At 41.3% G+C, this 22,029-nt stretch overlaps 1 protein-coding gene across 1 annotated transcript; it reads left to right on the plus strand.

Annotated features, from left to right (window-relative positions):
• The first annotated feature begins 418 nt into the window (after positions 1 to 418).
• On the plus strand, positions 419 to 19,685 carry dhx38 (DEAH (Asp-Glu-Ala-His) box polypeptide 38). The gene is given in 27 exon segments (XM_034196971.1): positions 419 to 756; positions 1,232 to 1,428; positions 1,717 to 1,863; positions 1,949 to 2,111; positions 4,468 to 4,586; positions 4,673 to 4,749; positions 4,857 to 5,012; positions 5,140 to 5,301; positions 5,856 to 5,963; positions 6,383 to 6,507; positions 7,330 to 7,467; positions 7,581 to 7,767; positions 8,387 to 8,572; positions 8,765 to 8,905; positions 9,330 to 9,440; positions 11,513 to 11,629; positions 11,733 to 11,840; positions 11,963 to 12,075; positions 13,163 to 13,301; positions 13,303 to 13,372; positions 14,448 to 14,602; positions 15,225 to 15,380; positions 15,714 to 15,848; positions 16,256 to 16,381; positions 16,465 to 16,560; positions 16,817 to 16,938; positions 18,877 to 19,685. Coding segments are annotated over 27 exon segments (3,774 nt in total). The 3' UTR covers positions 18,959 to 19,685.
• The last annotated feature ends 2,344 nt before the right edge of the window (positions 19,686 to 22,029 follow it).

Genomic DNA, 22,029 nt, shown 5'->3' on the forward strand with positions numbered 1-22,029 from the left:
TTCAAGCTTGATACCAAGGTAGCTTCAAGCGATGTATTAAGAAGTAATAGCAAACATTTTCTTGTTTAAGCTTTTCCACTTTAGGGATTTTCTACTATTCTCTGTTTTATATCACTGTCTATTAGATCTTAAACACTTAGTTGCTTTATCCATCAGTTAATTGTAATGAAATTAATCTGCTATCATTTTTAGAATCAGCTTATTGTCATTTAAACAAGAAAGTGATCTATGGGATGTTCTCTCCTTCATCTCTGGGTTCATTGTATTGGAATCTAGATCCTATAATTCATGATGCAGAAAAGCAAAACACTTTAGTTGAAATGAACTGTATAATAATTACGCCTAAACAGAGTTGACATTAGCAACCCTTTATTATCTTTACACATTCTCAACTTTTGTCCTTATTTCCCCACAGATAATGGATGACGATGTGTCCATGCACAGGCTGGAAGGGTCTGATCCCGATGATCAAGTTGGAGGACTGATCGTAAAGAAGAAGAGTGCTGCTGAAGAGGCCCATGTTTTTCGGGCTCCCACTCCACGCACGTCCCTGCTGGGCTTGGATCTGCTAGCAGCTCAGAAAAGGAAGGAGCGAGAGAGTAAAGAACAAGCAGACGCTATTGCAGATGAACGAAATAGCAAGAAGTCAAAGGTTACCTCCTATAAGGACTGGGAGGAAGGTAAAAGTGACTCTGGGTCTGATGAAGAAGAAGAAGAAGAAGATGATAAGGACAGTGGTGTTAAAAACAAAGAGAGGTAAGTGATGGTGCTTCACACAACAACATTTTGTTGATAATAATGTCGAATGTATAAATAGAAAAGCAACATATATCCCGCAAGTCTATGGAGATGATCATTATTTAGTATACATTTTTTTAAGTTGAATGTAATTATTAAGATATCTATACTCTTGGATCTCGCTGTTTGAGAATTTTTCGATCACTTTTTCAGTTTAAGCCTTTGAGTCCTTCCAGAGAAAAACCCCTCTCTAAAGCAGTGCAAATATTAAACCAAGTGTACTGCCATGTGGTAAATACTTGTGTGTGCTGCTCTTGCTCTTTTGCATATCATATATTTATTTTTGCTATGTTTACAAATGTCATGTTCTTATATGTTGTATGTCAGGGACTACGGATGGAAATTAGCTCAAAGCTAAAATCTGGCATATTTACACTTGAAGCATTATTTGTCTAAAGTGTTCATTAATGTGCATTGTCCTGCTGTCTTGCAGCAGGAAGTATCGTGTTACTGGCTCGGAGACCCCCTCAAATCCCGGAGGGGTCAGCGAGGAGTTCAAACGCAGACACCAGCAGCGAGAGAAAGACAGACGTGAGCACGGGGTCTACACCACCTCCAACGAGGACAAGAACAGAGAAAGGGAAAAAGAAAGGAGCCGAGATAAGGGGAGAGACCGAAGGAGTGAAAGAGGTGATTCTAAAGATCAGCCATTTGGTTTGTATTCTTTTGTATTTCAATGCAAGTTCACTTTTTGTTGTATTCCAGCTTCAATTATTTTGTAAAAATTAATAATTTGTTGTTAAAAGCCCTTAAAATGTGGAGATTTGATACATTGTGCTTTGTCATATTATTGTAAAACTATCTTCATTTCATTTTCTTAACTTCAGTGAGAACAGTAGCACTACATTTTGGACTTTGGATGTATTCCCTTTTTATAAAGAGGATCAAGTATTAAAATACATAATTGTTCTGTGTCAGGGGAGCGAGAGGGCAGCCGCGGCAGCAGCAGCGGCCGGTCGGAGCGCGGTGATCGGAGCGAGCGCTCACAGAGGGAGGGCTGGTCTGATCGCATCAGCCGGGGGAGTAAGAGAGAAGAGCCGTCATCGCCACAGAATCGCCCCAGAGGTAATCAAGCTTTATTTAAAAAACACATTTAAAACTGTCCTTGTTAAAAGGATTCATGGTCTAAACTCATTTTGTTTTCACATAGATTCCTTCACACCCTCACGATCGAACTGGGAGGAGGATGATAGCGGTTATTCCAGTTCACGGCATTCCCAGTGGGAGTCTCCGTCCCCCGCCCCGTCTAACAGAGAGATGGAGCGCTCAGAGAGAAGCCATCGCTCCGTCCGAGAGAGTGAGAGGAGAGACAGGTGAACTGCTGTCATTCGTCTCCTGTACCATGTAAGGCATGGGTCGGCAACAGGCGGACCGCGATCCGGACCCAGACGCCCACCTATACGGACCCGGACCTATAATCAATACATTAATAGGGGATTTCAATTTTGACACGGCGATTATATTGTAACCGCCGCCGACAGGGGGCGAAAGAGAGGAGTGAGCGATACAGGGAGAGAAACACAGAAGAAGAGACGAGAGCGCGGCAGAGACAAGCGGAGAGGAAAGTGAGTGAAGAGAATAATTAGCGATACAGGGAGAGGAGAGGAGAGTGAACAGGCGTGTTAGCGACAGACAGGGAGAGACAAATAATTACACATGGCGCTCTCCAAGAAGAGGAAAGTGGACAGTGAGAGCAGAGCTTTTAACCCTGAGTGGACTCATTCATGTTCATCCTGCCCACTGGGAGCACAGAGCCAGTGTGTCTCATTTGTTCAGAGACCGTGGCGCTCATTAAAAGGGCCAAAACGCCACTATGAGACAAAACACAAAGTGTTTGACCAAACATTCCCTCTCAAGTAGTGTTAATTTCGTTGACTAAAACTATGACGAAATATGTTCGTCAACCACCTTTTTTTCCATGACGAAAACGAGACGATGACGAGACGGCACCGACGGCAGTAAACAATAACTATAACAAAATCATCATGCAATATCGTTGACGAAAAGTGACGAGACGAAAATGTAGTTTACTAAATAAAAACTAAGCCAAAATCTGTCTTTACTTTCGTTGACGAAAAATGAGGAGACGAAATATTATCAAAGATAACGTTACATCTCTGATAGTCAGTTTTTCTCCCAGGAGTTCCATTTCCGGTGCTGCGGCTGGGCAGCAGCTGTGTGGTGCGCGCGGCGGTAGATTTGAATTACACCGGGCAGCGGCAAAATATGAACTGTCAGGAAGACTCGGGTCTAACTCATGGTCTAACTAACCTTATTTAACAGAAAATAAAATGGCAACAACAGGGCTTGGGAGCAGTGGTCGCTCTCGCGTTAACCGAATACCCCCCCCGTCAGCGCGAGTGAGTGATAAATTGTGCACTCGACGGATAATAATGGATTATGACGGAAATGTTACGATCCTGTCCGTCAAAATGACTGACAACGAAAAAGTCTAAAGCTACCACTGCTTGGGAGAAAGAAACGATGTGATATTTGGGCCCATTTTCGCTACAATGAGGCGGAGAAAAAAAGCGAATGCATTGTTTTATCAGAAGGGAAGCAATGTGGCCATAACACAGCTGGTAAAAACACCACAAACCTGAGCAGATACTCTCTGCAAAGCTGCATTCTTATTCATTCAACCTGTGTTTTTCATCAAATAAGGACAAGATATAATCTTATTGTGAAATACGTTTGACTAAAATGACAAATTATTGGTTTTGGCTAGACCAGTTTGACTGAAATGTTCTATATAATCTGATGACTAAAAAAAGACTCAACAGTTTTCATTGACAAAAAGTAGACTAAAATAATTAGTTTTCTTTGACTAAAATAAGACTAAAATGCTCAGACTTTTAGTCGACTAAAACTTGACTAAATAAAAACAGGATGAAGGTGACTAAATATGACTAAAAGGAAATTTAGCACCGGACTAAGACTAAAACTAAATAAAAAAATAGCTGACGAAATTAACACTACTCTCAAGTCAGAAGTGAGGTCACGAAAAAAATAAGCAGTCTCAGAGCCCAATATGATAAGTCCACCAGGATCAAAATTAAAACTAAATATCGTTCCAGGGCAGGCTAACCGAGGCTAACCAATGAGCTAACCGAGGCTAACCAATGAGCACCTGCATGTGTGTGAGAATGGCCCTGACACCATTTCAGCCCAGATTTAAACTCCTGGCAGGACAAGCTCCAGCTCAATTCTCACATTGAACAAAACAAAGTGAGTGAGGGACTGCAATATAAGAGGGAAAGAAAGAGAAACTTTAAAACTGTTCAATTGTTATGATGTGTAAAGACGATATTGTTCTATAATCGTCTGAAACTGTTAAGTCATGATGTGAAACGGTTAACAAAGAAAAAGGGAAACTGAAGCTGCTGCTACACTTTATTTTATTTATTTAAAATTGACAATAAATATTGTTGTTTATGGATTGTACTTTCTTTATTTGGCAGTCAGTTGTTGATTACATGCAGACGTTGATAAAGCTACAGGCTCCTTCAATATATATCGCACTAATTCATAAAGCAAGTTTTTGAAGTTCCGGACCTTTCCATGGGGAGATTTTCTCTAACTGGGTCTCGTTGAATTTTAGTTGAATATTCCTGATGTAGGGCAAATGCAACTTATACTAACATAACATCTTTCTGCTGTGTGCTTTAGGTCAGTCAGAGGCCGGTACCCTGACGACACACCCCTGCCTACCCCATCATACAAGTATAACGAGTGGGCGAATGACAGGAAACATTTGGGATCTACACCTCGTTTATCACAAGGAAAAGGTACTATTCTAAAATCAAGCTTACATATGGCTTTGCATTTAAATACCGCATGTCCAATAACATTTTATACTCGTTCTCTTCTTCAGGCAGGAAAGAAGATGGGCAGGGAGGAATTATGTTTGATAATGAAGATGAGAAAGACCAGTGGGTGGAGGACCAGAAGGTGAGCGGCACACTCACGCCTCATTTAGGCCTCATTCAAGCTATAAAGTAGTTTTAGGTGATTTTAGGCTTTATTTACACATCTCTGATTGTCTCCCTGTTTTGCAGCAAGCTGACAGAGATTGGTACATGATGGATGAAGGATATGATGAGTTCCACAACCCTTTCACTACCACCTCTGAAGAATATGTAAAGAAGAGAGAGCAGATTCTTCAGAAGCAGACTCAAAAAAGGATATCTGCCCATAGACGGCAGATCAACGAGGTACATCCAGAGCTTAATGTCAACCTGATCAGAACCGTGTGTCTGCATGCACAGCCATATCATCTGTGTGTGTGTGCTACTGTCTGTGATGGTCTGTCTTTGTAACGGACTGTGTTTCCTATCTCAGGATAATGAGCGGTGGGAGACTAACCGTATGCTGACCAGTGGTGTGGTGCAGAGGTTGGAGGTGGATGACGACTTCGAGGAGGACAATGCTGCCAAGGTTCATCTGCTGGTCCACAACCTGGTTCCTCCTTTTCTGGATGGAAGAATAGTATTCACTAAGCAGGTAAACAAAGCCTAAACAATCAGGGATAAAGTCACATGGCTGACAAATCGCTCTTAGAAAGAACTTATTAACGACATTTTTTGGCAGAACTAGATATGCAAAAAATGTCGTATTGGCCCAAGTCTCATCTGCCAATTTATTTCGGAATAAAAACGAAAATTGACAGCATACACAAGCATTTCAGTCACTTTTTATGTATAATTAATTGAAACTTGGTTGTGCCAAGCCATTGTCCATGAAATATGTTGCTCTGTCTGCAAAACTCCACCAAGTTACAGGACATTCTTGTTTACCCACAGTTTATTTTCAACTTGCACATGTTACAAATAGAGAGCTTTATGTATTCTTTTTTACTCTAACTGGAAAACACACTGACGGCCAGGCTGTACTGTGTGCCGCAGATTAAACTCTGTGTGGTGTGCATTAAATTGTTGTAAAATCATGCTGCACATGCTTGTTTGACTGGAAGTGCACAGTCTGTATGAGACTGATCATTTTGCCTGACTTTGCTTGAAGGGTTTTTTTTTAACTGCGTGTTTGTTTCTCTGCTGCAGCCAGAGCCTGTCATCCCTGTGAAAGATCCAACATCTGACATGGCCATCATCGCTCGTAAAGGCAGCCAGCTCGTTCGGAAACATCGTGAGCAGAAAGAACGCAAAAAGGTTGGTTGGATTATTAATGAACTTATGTTGTTTTTGTGGATATTTATACATCTATTGCTAAACCCGTAAGGATTTTAGATGACTATACTATTGTCATATCATCTGGAGGAATGTGACGCTCGAAACACAATGCAGATATCATCTTGATACTCTTCTGTTGAGAAATGTCAATGAGGTTTGTGGGTCCTCAACTGTCTGGTTGATAAATGCCAACGCTGTCTAACTTCATCACTTTGGTAATTCATTTATTCATGATCACCATACCGGGTCGCTTGATGACATTTTAACTGCGCACCACGATCAGTGAGGTGAAACCACTTGACAAATTAAACACCAAGGGCTCTGTATTGTAAAAGGTTTCTGACTGGAGCTATAATCTTCATACTCCATTGATTCAACTGTAATTATTTGGATTTTAGGCACAGCACAAACATTGGGAATTGGCAGGCACCAAGTTGGGGGACATCATGGGAGTCAAGAAGACAGAGGAAGCAGACCGCTCCGGGGGCAAAGCGGTGGGCGAGGACGGCAAAGTAGACTACAGGTGACGAACTGTCCATGCAAAGTTTGGATCTAAATTACATTTAACATTTTCTGCTTAAAAATTCACTGCCTTAAAGGGGACCTATCATGCAAAATGCACTCTTGTACGTCTTTTATACATGTGTCCCTGGTGTGAACTCACCAAGTGTCAGAAAATACAACCCTCTCTCTTTTCCTCTATACCCAAATCTCTAAAAAAGGGGCTGCAACGGATCTGATACAGATTTGAATGATTTTCTACGTCACAAAAGGGGTGCTCCGCTTAGTGGTCAATTCTCCACCTATCAGGGGAATGAGAGGTTGGGCCACGGATGCTGTAGTACATATGCCAGGCCTGTAAGTGGCGCTGTAGTCTGCCACAAAAGCAGCGAAGAAGACTTCCCTTGCATGGTTGCCATGGTTGCCCTTCTGTTTATTCTCCGCTGTGGCTTTTTTTCTCCCTCCCCGAGGCAAGCGTTTGCACCTCCTGCTTTAAAACAAATGAATAATGACTCTATATATTCATATGTAAGGGATAATGTGCAGCGACGTGGTCTCAAAGCACACTCCCCTCTCCTGCAGGGGGGGGGGGGCATGGTCAGTTGCAGCTCACAGAATCAGCCCCCTGCAAAAACAGCTCTGGAAAGAGCAAATAGAGCGAAATGAGGCATGGCTAAAATGCAGGATCTTTTTAGTATTTTGAAAAAAACAACTATATTTATATACTTTTATATAGGTATGGCCCTACAATATTTTGTTCAAATATAGCATGATAGGTCCCCTTTAAATGAACAGAAATGTCTCACCATATTAATCATTTGGTTTATGTTTCTCTGCTTTACAGAGCAGAGCAGAAATTTGCAGACCACATGAAAGACAAGAGCGAGGCCAGCAGTGACTTTGCTAAGAAGAAGACCCTTCTGCAACAGAGACAGTATCTTCCCATCTTCGCGGTCAGACAGCAGCTTCTTAACATCATAAGGTACTGATAGGAGTTGTATTCCTGTTGTTGTGTCTTTTACTCTTAAAAAAGTGTCCTACATTAAAACTGCAGAGTAATTCTATAACTAACTAATAACGTTATGGTTTCTACAGGGACAACAGCATTGTGATTGTTGTTGGGGAGACGGGCAGCGGGAAGACCACCCAGCTGACCCAGTACCTGCATGAGGACGGGTACACCAGCTACGGCATGGTGGGTTGTACTCAGCCCAGAAGAGTGGCGGCCATGAGTGTGGCCAAGAGAGTCAGCGAGGAGATAGGAACCAACCTGGGAGAGGAGGTGAGACAGCTGTTTGATGCTTAAGCAAACCATACGTGCCTTGGTAATACTTAGCCGTATACTTACCTTACTGTAGAACCCTTGTGAACATCTCATTTGTATTGATTTGATCAGGAAGAAAACGCTATTAGAAGTACACTGTCTAATAGTCATAACCCTTTCCTTGATCATTTGTCCAAACTTGCTACTTTCGATGTGGTGTAACGTAAAACGAAACTTTTTTTTTTCCATCACTACCCCATGATGATTTGATCATTTTGTATCTTCTATTTCCTTGATGAGATTTGGCAACATTTTGTAACTAGCTTGGTACATTGTAAATACATTCTTAGTGGAGCCCAATGATGTTGTGTATAGTACATTCTAAGGGCCTACATGCACAAACTCAATAGCCAGTCCCACGCTGTATAACACCACCATCTAGTGGTCAAAAAGAAAATATCATGTCTGTTGCTACTTCATGGTTAGAGCTGAGGAGCAACAAAGGGAAACATTGGAGATGCTTACAAATGTTGGTGCAAAAAAAGATTTGTAGGTAGTTTCTTTAATTTAATGTTGTATGATTTCTTAAATCATTCATTTTATTTGTTGTTTATTAATCTGACATTTTTGCCTACAGGTGGGCTACGCAATCCGTTTTGAGGACTGCACATCGGAGAAAACATTAATAAAGTACATGACGGACGGTATCCTGCTCAGGGAGTCACTGAGGGAGTCGGACCTGGACCACTACAGTGCCGTGATCATGGACGAGGCTCACGAGCGCTCCCTGAATACTGACGTGCTGTTCGGCCTGCTGCGTGATGTCAGTACACAACTATTTTACGTGTTTTAAACATCTTTTTTTATTTTGTTATTTTCTAGACATACATGCAGCTTCATCTGCTGTGTGACTAAATGATGCGTAACCGAGTGAGGTTGTTGTTCCCTTTTTTATATTTACGTGTACACACACTGTGATTTCACTCAACTCTCTTTTCTGCCCGCCTCCCATCAGGTTGTATCTCGGCGGACTGATTTGAAACTCATAGTCACCTCTGCTACCATGGACTCAGACAAGTTCGCTGCATTTTTTGGCAACGTACCCATTTTCCATATTCCTGGAAGAACATTTCCCGTAGACATCTTATTTAGCAAGGTATGTGTCTACTCTACTATCACTCGAAAGGAACTCACTATACATCCTCAATACATTATAATATTTCTACTAGCATTTTTTGGGCAGCTTTAGATTTCAGGAATTGCAATCATTTGAATGATCTCTGAAGCCTTTAAAGGACATTTATTCTCAAAACACTATTATCTAAAATTGTAGTTAAATCTTTTACTTTAAAAAATGTGTTTAGCCTTGGGTAAAGCCTATCTGACATAATCCAACACATAATAATCACATTACAGTAAGTAGGATACCCTCTTGACAATAAATACGTTGTGTTATTTTACATTAACTAACTTTTGACATTTAACAATAAACATCTCTCTACTGTTATGCTTTGTAGGGTCATTTCCGTGTTTTTCTTTCGTTTTGTTCTTGACTGATTTGTGTGCTCTGTGCTGCATAGACTCCTCAGGAGGACTACGTGGAGGCAGCAGTGAAGCAGGGGCTGCAGATCCACCTCAGCGGGCTGATAGGAGACATCCTCATCTTCATGCCCGGGCAGGAGGATATCGAGGTGAGAGACTACTTCAATCACTCAAATATCTCAAATGGTTGGGACATATTAATGTCAGGTATGAAATGTGCTGCAAAGTACAGAATGTAAGCTGTTAAAAACCTGGAAAAGTCATAGAAATTCAAAATGCTAATTCCAGGCCCTGGGACCCGAAGTAATCTGCGGCCGCGAGCTGTTATGTTTTAATATATTAGAATGAAGCGCTAGCTGTGTGCTCGAGTCTTCCTGTCTGTCGGCTAAACTCTGCTGCTCCGCGATGAGGGTCTAATTTCAGCAGCTACATTACCTACGGTGCGTTCGATAACAGTAACCGTGCAGTGTCACTGTGGCACAGACTGGACCGCTGGTGAACAGCTGTTAGAACGAGCCGTTCAGGTGTTCAGAGCAGAGCTCCCTGTCGGAGCGGCAGAGCGTGATGTGCACTGAAAAGTTTTTCTGTCGCAATATTATTTAAGGAATCGTTGAGCTAGCTAACTAGCATACATTGTCACTATCTGCTAACGTTAGCTTTAGCCTTCGTTTTCTAATAGTTTTCTTCATAGGCTATAAAGAGATGGTATAAATATTGTACTTGAGTAAAAGTAGAAGTACTCAGATCTTGTACTTTAGTAAAAGTAGAAGTACTCAGATCTTGTACTTCAGTAAAAGTAGAAGTACTCGGAACTTGTACTTCAGTAAAAGTAGAAGTACTCAGATCTTGTACTTGAGTAGAAGTAGAAGTAATCAGAACTTGTACTTCAGTAAAAGTAGAAGTACTCGGAACTTGTACTTCATTAAAAGTAGAAGTACTCAGATCTTGTACTTGAGTAGAAGTAGAAGTACTCAGATCTTGTCCTTGAGTAAAAGTAGAATTACTCGGAACTTGTACTTGAGTTAAAGTAGCAGTACCAGAGTGTAGGAATACTCTATCACAGTAAAAGTCCTGCATTCAAAATGTTCCTCAAGTAAAAGTAGAAAAGTATTATCATCAAAATATAGTGAAAGTAACGACAGTAAAAGTAGTCATTGTGCAGATTGGTCCATTTCAGAATAATATATATGATATGTTTTATAATGATTGATCATGAAAGTGTTCTCAAAGCTGGTAAAGGTGCAGCTAGTCTGAAGTACTTTGTATACTGCAGGGTAGCTTGTGGATTTACTCCAGGTGGAACTAAAGTCTGATTTAACACTTGATTAGATTTCACATCATTCATCCACATCTGTAAAGTAACTAAAGGGATTACATACATGTAGTGGAGTAAAAGTACACCATTAACCTCTGAATTGTAGTGGAGTAGAAGTACAAAGTAGTAAAACATTGAAATACTTAAGTAAAGTACAAGTATCTCAAAATTGTACCCAAGTATAGTACTTGTTGAGTTTATGAACGTATTTACTTTACACCAGTGGCTATAAAGATAGAAAGACTAAGCCTTGCACAGAGGCATGAAAATACATTTTCAAAATGCTCAACAGTGCTGCCAGAATTATAAACTGACTGCTACACAATTAAAATAAATGCTTTTATATATTTCTATTAGATGTGACTCTTTGGCGTTTCTGTTATTACCTGCTGCTTTAGTTGTTCTGACTGCTAAAATCCTCTGTTATTCCTCATTTTAAAGCCGATATTCCGTGGGGTCGGGGGGCTCGGGTCCTTGTCACCTTTTTCATACCTGATGAGTTTGCATCCCAGATACTACTTGATATAAGGCTGCCAAGATGCCAGGGAAGTGTAGTTTCAACAATGTATGGCTTCTAAAGGATAAGTACCAATTGTGGCAAAAGACATTGACCCAAGACGTGCTAAATGCCAACTAAAATATTCGATATTTCGAACACGGGCGAGGCGGCGCTTGCTAGCCACATGAAAGAAAGTCATTTTTTTTTGTCATGGAAAATGAGGTAAAGGTCATGAAGAAGTCATGGAAAAATCATTGGTGAAAAAGTGTATGAACCCTGTAGATTGAATTGATTAGATTTTCAATTTGTTTTAGTTTTGGTAAGTTTTCAGTGTGTTTGCTTTGGCAAGGAACAGGACGTTCTTTCTTTTTTGTGTTTGTAGTTCAAGGTTTATGTATGTCCTTCAGGTGACCTCGGATCAGATCGTGGAGCGGTTGGAGGACTTGGAGAACGCTCCGGCTCTGACCGTGCTGCCCATCTACTCCCAGCTGCCCTCCGACCTCCAGGCCAAGATCTTCCAGAAGGTTTGTATCCGTCACTGGTCTTGATGCTGCAAATGTTTCTACACTCTACGAGTCCTACAAGTGAGAAAACAAAGCTGACTGCCTTTCATTTCTCCTCTGCCAGGCTCCAGATGGTGTGAGGAAATGCATCGTCGCTACAAACATCGCTGAGACCTCTCTCACCGTGGACGGAATCATGTTTGTCGTGGATGCAGGATACTGCAAACTTAAGGTACTACCATGCTGAAGCCTCATTGTATAAAGTGTATATGTATTTACTTTGCAGTCATTGAAAGTGCACTTTCCTGTATGCACGTTTAACCAGTAATGCGCTGTTCTTTTTTCTGTCTACAGGTTTTCAACCCTCGCATTGGAATGGATGCTCTACAGGTCTATCCCATCAGCCAGGCTAATGCTAACCAGCGCTCAGGCAGAGCAGGACGTACAGGACCAGGGCAGTGTTACAGGTAACATGCACACAGCCACGATCAGTGCTGAGAAGTTCTGCCATTTTTAAGTTCCTTCAAGGCTACCCCTAAAGATGGCTTTTTAGCTGGCATTGCCAAGAATCTCTAGAACTACAGAAGGGATTGTTATGCTGAGAGTAAGAACATATAGTACATTATGTTCCCACTCTTGTTTTAGATTCACAAATAAACAACCTGAATATGATTTTCCTTTTTCAATTCCTCTTTTCTCTGTTTGAGAATGTATGATTTTAGCATGACTGTTGTTAAAGTGTGTTTCACCCTTCTGTCGTTTGAGATCAGGGCTCTGGTCTCAGTTGCAGGGAGAGGGCAAGCACCATAATCTCCAGAGGATTTCATGCAGTTTAACTTTGTTTATGACAAAAGAGATTTCACTTGACCTTGCTTTCCTTTGCAATATTTACCTTGGTGAAGAACAACATAGTGATACATTTTGCATCGCTAATGAGCTAGTATGTTTATGAAACCCCATCTTTTTCTGGTTTAAGCCTGCCCACCTACTCCTATACACAAGCTTGTACAAATGTACACAGAGTGACTTTTGGGAGAGCATTTAGCTGAATACAGCGTTTGAGTAGATGTGTGTATGTGTTAGAGAGCGGAGTAGGAGTGAGTCACGCTGGTTTGCTCCGCTTGCGTGGAGAATTCCCCATTCAAAGACCCTTTTAGCTGTGACTGCAGGCCCTCACTCACAAGCTCAAAACCTCCATATGCATTCAAATCATTCTGTAATTCTAATCTCCCACTTCAGACAGCTGTAACTGTTACGGAGACCCTTTTTAAGTTTGGTCCTTTACTATAACTCAGGCTCTGAATGTTTTTTCTTTTTTAAATGGTAGCTTCCTGAATTTTCTACTGCAGCAGATCTACATGTGGTGCTTACTGCTTATTTAGAATCCCACTTACAAGTCTGCACAAAATGAACATAGCCCAGAGAAGCTTATTCAATTTCTCTGTCCCAAAAATGAAAGTGTGCATATATTTGCACATTATGGTTGAAATGTTAGTTTAAGCATTAAATGTGACTCAAACTTCCACTCACTCTCTGTCTCTGTGCCCTGTCCAGGCTCTACACTCAGAGCGCCTACAAGAACGAGATGCTGACCACCACCATACCAGAGATCCAGAGGACCAACCTGGCCAACGTGGTTCTGCTGTTAAAGTCTCTGGGTGTTCAGGATCTGCTGCTCTTCCACTTCATGGACCCCCCCCCCAGAGGACAACATGCTCAACTCCATGTACCAGCTCTGGATCTTGGGAGCTCTGGACAACACAGGTGGGTGGTGAACAACATTTTGAATAGACTTTGAATATGCTGTGTGATGTAATGCACGAAACATATTTAAACATATAGTTATTGTTGATTCTTCTCTATTAATTAATAATTAAATAATCACATTAGAGAAACTGGAACCACAGCATTTTTCACTTTTTTTTTTCCTACATTTTTTTGTTTATTGATGAATTGATAATTGTATTAATTGTTGCAGAACAAACACATATTAACACTTGTCCATCATGTTTTAATAATGTCATTCTAAATATTTTTGAGTACATGGTATATCATTTTTCTTTCCTCGCCTCTATTTGTAGGTCTAACAGGCCTAGGCAGGTCTTATTAACAGAGGGGCAAAGCAACATAAATCATCCTCTTTTTGAGATGAGGATGAAGCTGTGACATATGTTGGGGTATTGGGTATTTCAGGGTTGTATTTCCCCCTCAGCGCTGCTTTGAGCTCCTGCATAGTGAAGCTGACAGCACAAACACAGGCAGGAGACCAGCTGTTTAGAAGATGCTGCGGTGATGATGCAGACACAACAAAAGGGCCTCGAGGAGGTTGAGCCGGTGGAGTAATTGCCTAGTAACTGAACCTGTGTTTGATTTGACTGGTCGGGTCTCATTCCTGTCTCATCCTTAGTCAGATCCCAGGGGATTTAGGGATTTGGGGATGAGGGGGGACTTTTGATGATTCCCTGTATGGTATGTTAACAGCAGATTATCTCTGATTAAGGCTTACCTGCCCCAAACTGCTGCTCTGCTTCCCTGCTTTTCCTCCTTATAAGCTCCTGTCGTCTAATCATTTAAATCACAACTGGCAAAGTTTTTGATCTCGCTCTTTTTTTTCTTTCCTTCTCTACAAGTATTCTCAACCGTCAGCAGTTCATCCTCTCTCACGGTGATAGACAAATAAGTGTCACATTATGCTGGCTTCTTCCTCACGCCAGCAGGCTTTTGATGGAAAAGGAGCTTATCACTCGTCTTGTGCTTGTTCCTTCTTAATACTTCACATCTCGTGCACTTTTATAAGCTTCACGCCTGACCTCGTAATTGTGTTCTTCTCTCTGTTCAGGCTCTTTGACACCGACGGGGCGTCTGATGGTGGAGTTTCCCCTCGACCCCGCCCTGTCCAAGATGCTGATCGTGTCCTGCGACATGGCCTGCAGTGCGGACATCCTCATCATCGTCTCCATGCTGTCTGTGCCCGCCATCTTCTACAGACCTAAGGTTTGTCTCATAAAGTTACTGTATGATAATGTTGACTTATTGTCTGTGTGGTTGAACCCATTTGTATTGCATGTTTAATTGTCATTTTACTTCACAGGGTTGCAAAATAAATGAAATAGATTATACAATTATAGTATTTTGTAATGTTATTTGCCAATAATCTACATTTTTATATTAACTATAAGTCAAATGACATATTTAATTTGAAATGGGTCGCTCAAAGGTATGAATACACAGAGACTTATCCCCCGAAACTGAAGCTCCTTTCGGCTTTAAGGAGCATTCGAGTGTTTTTCAGCTTATTGCTGTGGTCTTCTAGTTGGCAAATGTACCCTCCAGTTCACTCATTGTATTGTTTTTCTAAACCTGTCTATACTTCATGGAGACAGATTAGCTAAAGAGGCAGATATCTACCTTCAGGAAGTAAGGGGAGACCAAAAACCGAGCTAAAAGGAGAGTAAATAATGGACTCTGACCATTAACTTCAACCCCAATTTTTCGACAACAGTTATTGCATTTTTAAATACTGTTGTTAACAATTGACCGTTGTAAAAAAAAAAACAGCCTTAAAATGAACAAAATCCTAATGATGTATGAAAACTGTATCTGTGTGTCTCTGCAGGGTCGTGAGGAGGAGAGTGACCAGGTAAGGGAGAAGTTCTCTGTCCCAGAGAGCGACCACCTCACATACCTCAACGTCTACATGCAGTGGAAGAACAACAATTACTCCAGCAACTGGTGCAACGACCACTTCATCCACACCAAGGCCATGCGCAAGGTCAGACTTCACCGGTTCTCCCCGTCATCACCCTGTGCCCCTGGAATTAAACCTATCCTCTAGTTTTTCTCTTGAATTCCAACACATTTAGATGACCTTGTAGAAATCGCCGTTTAAATTGTGCACTTATTTCTAGCTTTGACTATAGTGTTTTTATATGATTCATGTTCTGTGAGGCCTATTCAGTTTTCTACTGAATTACTTTAACTAGAATTTAGTACAATTTCAGTCAAATGTTCACTTTACATTACATCTAAGCCATCCAATGCAAGCAAACAGGTTGGACGCGTTTTCCATGTGGTTTAATTCCCAATACGTATGTTTTTGGTGCAGGTACGAGAGGTGCGCTCCCAGTTAAAGGACATCATGGTGCAGCAGAGGATGAACTTAATTTCCTGCGGGTCAGACTGGGACATCATCAGAAAGTGCATCTGTGCAGCGTACTTCCACCAGGCTGCCAAACTCAAGGTACCTCCATCACTTTCTTCAGTTAATATGTTTCGCCTAGTGGCAACTGGTTGTGGCAGATTTATAGCAGCATAATTACAGAGTGGAGAAATATCCCTCCTGGCCTCACATTAATATGGCGCTAAAATCTGAAAGGAAATGTAACATCATGACTTTATAATCAAGGTTCTCCGTTTGACTTATGAGAAGCCGGCTAACCCGAGCAATCGTAGCAATGCTGGATGTACTTCACATTTATTTTCCTGCTGTCTAGGGCAGGTGGAGAAGCAAATTAGCCCATGTGACCTACTTTGCTTTGACCTTACAGTGCTCCCATAGGTGCAGGCACCAACCCGCATCCCATTTTCCTATCCAGAAATTCAGAGTCGCACATTTAATTAGTTATTTATCCCTGTGTTTGCTCCCAGGGCATTGGGGAATATGTGAACGTGAGGACAGGCATGCCATGTCACCTCCATCCCACCAGCTCCCTCTTTGGTATGGGGTACACCCCCGACTACATCATCTACCACGAGCTCGTCATGACCACCAAGGTAAAATAACGTCGTCTTGGCCAGCACAGAAACAATTAATGATGAACTGTTTGTGGAGGATTAACATGTTGTTTGTGTTGCAGGAGTACATGCAGTGTGTGACTTCAGTGGATGGAGAGTGGCTGGCAGAACTTGGGCCCATGTTTTACAGCGTCAAACAGGCGGGAAAAAGCAGAACGGTAAGACAAGACAAGGATGGTATGCTCAATACATTTTTGTTTATTCAATAGAGCATGTAGACAGGACTTTCCACATATGTCCGTGTACTTTTTGGCTGCGGCTGATTTCATAATTTGTCCCACAGATCTGTGTTTCCGGACCATTTTAGCTTTGAACCGCTAAGTCACCTACTTGCTAGCTCTTGTCACTCATTGCATATGTGAAATGGTTGTGGCCAGACCAATCTTTTCTCATCTTTTTGGGTTGCTGTTTCAGGAGAACCGTCGGCGGGCCAAGGAGGACATCATCAACATGGAAGAGGAGATGTCCATGGCTGAGGAGCAGCTGCAGGCGCGGAGAGAGGAGCAGGACAAGAAGACCAACACTGGCACTGTTAAGTAAGTCAGCAACAACCTCTCCTCCTCTTGCCTCCTCATCATACACGGGTCCTCATCTAACAATAGTTCCCAATGGCCCTCATTTTCCATTCGCTGTCGAGATAGAAACATTTAATTTACCTACCTCGCTGCCAATCCATATCTTCACCCCCCCCTACCTCTCTCAGTCTCTCCCACTCTCTCTTCTCAGCCTCTCTCTCTCTTCATGATGAGCTTTTCTCACCTCTGGTCCCTCCAGACGAGACAAAAAGAAATAATATTGACTCCTGGCTGACCCCCATTACTGCAGCAATTTAAATTGTGCCACAGCAGAGCAGAAAAAAAGAGGCGAATGTTCCATTTCAAATTAGACCGAAAAATTAATTTCACACCCATCTAGCTTTACAGAGAGAAATAAGGTTATAAAGACAGATTTTAAAAATACTTGTATTGTTAATTAATCAGCTGGTTTATCTGTCTGAGTTTGCGTGTCTGTAACAGATCTGTTGAAAATAATCACTCTGGAGGTATAGGATTAAGAATTAGATTTATGCAGAGGTGGCTGGATGTGTGATAATGAATGTCGCCGGCTCTCCTGGGCTCTCGGCTGTCCTCCGGCAGGCCTCACACGAGTCTCCTCCGTGAGTTCAGTGTGACCACCATGAAAGATTCCTTCTGATCGACCTTCATGTGCCGGCTGCTTATCTTGTCTCCCCGCTCACCAGCACAGATCAGAGGTGTGAATTAGTCGGTTGTTTTGTGTTTAAAAGTGGAAATGTGAGGGAGTGTTTTTGGGAACACATCAGGGCTCAGAGCTAGAAGCCTGTTAAGTTCCACGCAAAGCACTTAAAAGGACAATACAACAAGTATTAGCTCTTAGAGTAACATCAATATCTCAATAGGCAAAACAAAATGTGTCAAGATTAGTGAAGAAGTGTTTGGCTTTGGAAAAAACAAGTTTGAATGTGTTTAGGAAAGAGCAATGGGATACATTCTCTATTTCCTGACATTTAGTAGACCAAGCAATTTGATGTTGATCAATCAAGAAAAGTATTTGTAGGTTAATTGATATTAAAGAAAATAAGCCGTAGCTGCAGTTACATACTACAGATTATACATCCAATTAGCTGCACAGCGTTATATTTTTAGATTACATTCTTTCAGGTAAATGGACTCAAGTTTCTGAATAATTTCTGTACGGGTTGTGAATCCATTTGCAGACTACTGGAATTTGCATCAGTTGTGAAATTCAACACATTTTGTTGTCGTCTGGTAATGCAGTTTACTTGCAGATTGAGAGTTTGAGATCCTCTTGTTTAGAACTGAAAGAACACTGATGAATTTCAAGATTTGTTGAAGACTTACTTTATTGTCAATGTCCACAACAACATTTGCTATATGGTTTACAGTAATATGTGGTGAATGGTAAAAAAAAAAAAAATCAAAACAGTTGTATGTTTTTTTTTAGACCCTTGATTACATTTAAAAAATGCTCCACAAGTGTGAATCGCTGTTATGGAACTACTAGCAGGCTGTGACACACGCAACTATTTCTCCTGAAGTGAGCAGCGAGACAGAGAGAATGGCACAGTGACAGAAGGGGGTTATGGCCTGATGGTCATAATTGCTGTGTGTGTGTGTTTGAGGTAGAGAGAAGTGTGGGCAGTGTCAGGGTGTCACGATGCTGTAATTAAAGATGATAGATTGTGCTGTCAGAGGCGTCAGGCGCTCTGCGTCCAACACTGAGACACCAGCTCGCCTTTTCACTCTCCTCCGGTCCTGCTGGATGTTTACAGCTGGACAGGCCGGCCTTCCCTCACCTTCAGCCTTTCTTTTAACCACAGCTGCTTGTATAGGAAATGTTTGAGTGATCGGAGCAAAAAAAGAATGAGTTTCTATATTATGTTGCAGCTAATTAAACCTCTTTAATATAAACTACTTCCTTTTCTCTGATTTCAGGGTTGTAAAGATTTGCACACCAGGAAGAAAAGACGAGGCCCCCATGACGCCCAGACGCACCCCTGCCCGATTTGGACTGTAGAAACCCCGTCGACCAATCACATTGCCTCCTTTAGACTCGTTATTACCGCGACCTGGACCACACCAGCACAAGCACACAGTGTAACTTCCAGCTGCCATTTGTCCCTCCCAGCATGGCCAGTATCACCTGCAGTACCTGAACAGACCACTAGAGTGAGAACTTGTATAAGGCACAAGACTGAAACAGAGCCAGGTCCCTTCACCTTCATCAGCTTATAGCTGTTAACGCGATACATTTTAAGGAATAAAGGACTTTGTTGTTGTTTTTTTGTAAATTCAGTATGTATATGTTGTCATTACTGAAAAGTGGTTTTACAAATGTCTATTCAGTATTGATTTTACTCGATCTAGAAACATTTAATTTTCTATGCTCTTGTTTAATTTCCTCCATCCTGAATGTATTTTCAGAGGTAAACTGATAAAAAGTGATCTAATTTCAATGTTGTCTTTGTGTCCTTGCATTTACTAGTTCTGGTTCGGTCGTGGATTAAACAGCGTGTAGCCTACGCCACGATGAAGTGCTCTTCTACAAACTGTACTTATGGAAAGAGCGTCTTCAGAGTCTAGAGTTGTATTGTAATGCCCCGAAAACATACACAACACACTCATATAGGTTTAGGCAATTGACCTTTTTCTATTCTCTGTCAACCCTGTTCCACCACTGTAATGTACCACAGCGTTCTTCATAGAAAACGTTAACATGCTGGATTAAAACATATCAACGGTTATATTTTTATGGTCCTTGTGTTCAGAATAGCACAGCTTCCTTTGTGAGTTTCCTCCAAACAAATGTGTCTTTAAAATTAGAAAATGTGTTTCTTGATGTGCGCCCTCTTCTGACCTCTCAGCTGATCAGAATATCGCACAGCTCGATGTGTATCAAAACAGTTTAGCAAGGGCCATGTATGCATAGTGACAGTGGTTCTCTTTTGTCTTTTTAAAACAGATTTGACACAGCAGAAGGACTGCTAATCTTTTTTGTCTTGACATCTTTTGTAAATGAAACAAAAATAAATGTTAGCTATTTTTTGAATCCATGGTGATTTCATTTGATATTCACTAATGTGTCTTTGTGCACTGCAAGCACTGAACATAATAATGTTATTTAGATGTACATTTTTAAGTGAGTTTTGCAGTAACATGAATGATAGCTCAATAAGTGAATATGATTCAGACTAGTCGAGGCCATTCATTCTCTACGTGGAATTGGTTTCCTTATAAAACATAGAACAGGGGTCAATGGTTCGTTTAGAAGTTTTGAGTTGATCCTTAAAAAGGTCTAATTTTTTTTTAAAGTGTCTAGACTGTAGGAGGGAAGGCATGAAGTCCTGGTCTGTGTTGTTTGGTGCCAACGTCAGCCTCTGGCCACTCGGACCTCTTCCTCTCCTCCACTGTCTCTGACCCTGGTGCTGCAGGCGGGGTCTCAGGCCCACATGGGGCCTATCGACACGGACATAAGCTGCCTATGAAATACTTTAGTATGACTACGACTTTATTTCTTCTTTCTCTTATGCCTTTTTAGGACATTTCTCTGATTAACAATACTATGACGTTTTTAATTATGTTTTTTATGTCATACTATAGTATGACTTTTCACAAAAATGTCATAGTATAACAAAAGTCTTATTTTAGTCAATCATTTTCAGTATTGAATAATTAGTTTGTCAATCATAAAAACGTCCAAGGTAACTTAACATAACACAATCCTCATGATGCTATTATGCTTAACCAATCATTAATGACTTATTTAATCAGCACTACTTACAATTGTTGTTTTTATCCAACCGAACAAAAGAGATGGTGCGTTCACTATCATTTGATCAATTCAAGTAGAAAATCCACTCAAATCTCAAGGTACAATGTTTGAAATGTATTTCCTCAAATTTAAGAAGCTTTTTTTCTCTCGACTGAAACTATTAAGTGATATAAAAATTGAAGTTAATTACTTTCTGTCAATCAGCTATACAACTTCTAAATTAGGATAGATGACAAAGACATTGAACTCCTGATTCGGAAATGCTTTCACATTAATTAAACTGTCCTTACAGTTGACTATCGTGCGTAACAACTTGAGGTGTGTGGGGTCATGGGCCTCTGTACACTATATTTAAATGTGAATACAGAGCAGCATAAACTGAAATGAAATTCCCAGAATGGTTGTTTTCATCGTCAGCTTAACAATTGCAAACTGAGGCAAGTGAAACTGATCAGAGACAAAAAGCCTGGGTCTGTCCCTCCCATCACTCAAACCCAGATGTGTCACACATCTACATGAGTGATCCCCGGGCTTTGAATCCCCTCAGCCTTAAAGACGCTGATACGCTTTAGATGAAGTGCCAGGCTATATGTGGGTGGATATTGTGTTTGGCTGTATTGAAGTTGTATGTAAATATTCAGGTCACAAAAGCCTGGTGTTCCAGTGTCTTCATCACAGTTCGGGTGACATCACTTGATGTCTCTTAGCTCAAACAGCTATAGATGGCATCAATTTGGAGGAAAAAGACAAAAGAAGACGCCGGCCTGCCTGTGATTTCTTCCAATGTAGTGCACAACAACTAGCAGTGTTTTTCTCTTAGTTGGATCCCTGTGCAGCCCTGCTTTCTTGTTGGTCAGTGTCTGTCTCACTGTAACCCTCATGCAAATAAGCATGATTATGAGCGTTCCCTCGACCCCCTCGATTCTCCAATTCATCTTGATTGAGTGTGGCAGGCGAAGGCAGGATGGATATAATGGACCCCAGCAACTTTAATGAGACAAATCTCTGCTACGGGCTGACATTTTGAAATAGTCCTTGTGAATGACAGTGTCAGCAGTCACCTTTACCAAAGCCTTCCAGGGATGGTCCCTGTAATGATGGAGGGAATTAAAATGGCCTCCGAGGCGGTGGAGATGGGAGCCGCAGGATTAGGGTGCAAAGCCACGCCTCTTAAATGGGCTCTCCTGCCACACCTGAAATAAAGTACAGCTCTCCTCCGACGTCTACATATGTACCCTGAGATGTGATGGAGGGATTACGGTGAATGTTTGTTGTTGACCACAATGAGATTTGTCGGGACATACTGTCCCTCAAAT

The sequence above is a fragment of the Gymnodraco acuticeps genome, unplaced genomic scaffold (genome assembly GCF_902827175.1).
Source record: "Gymnodraco acuticeps unplaced genomic scaffold, fGymAcu1.1, whole genome shotgun sequence".
NCBI lineage: Eukaryota > Metazoa > Chordata > Actinopteri > Perciformes > Bathydraconidae > Gymnodraco > Gymnodraco acuticeps.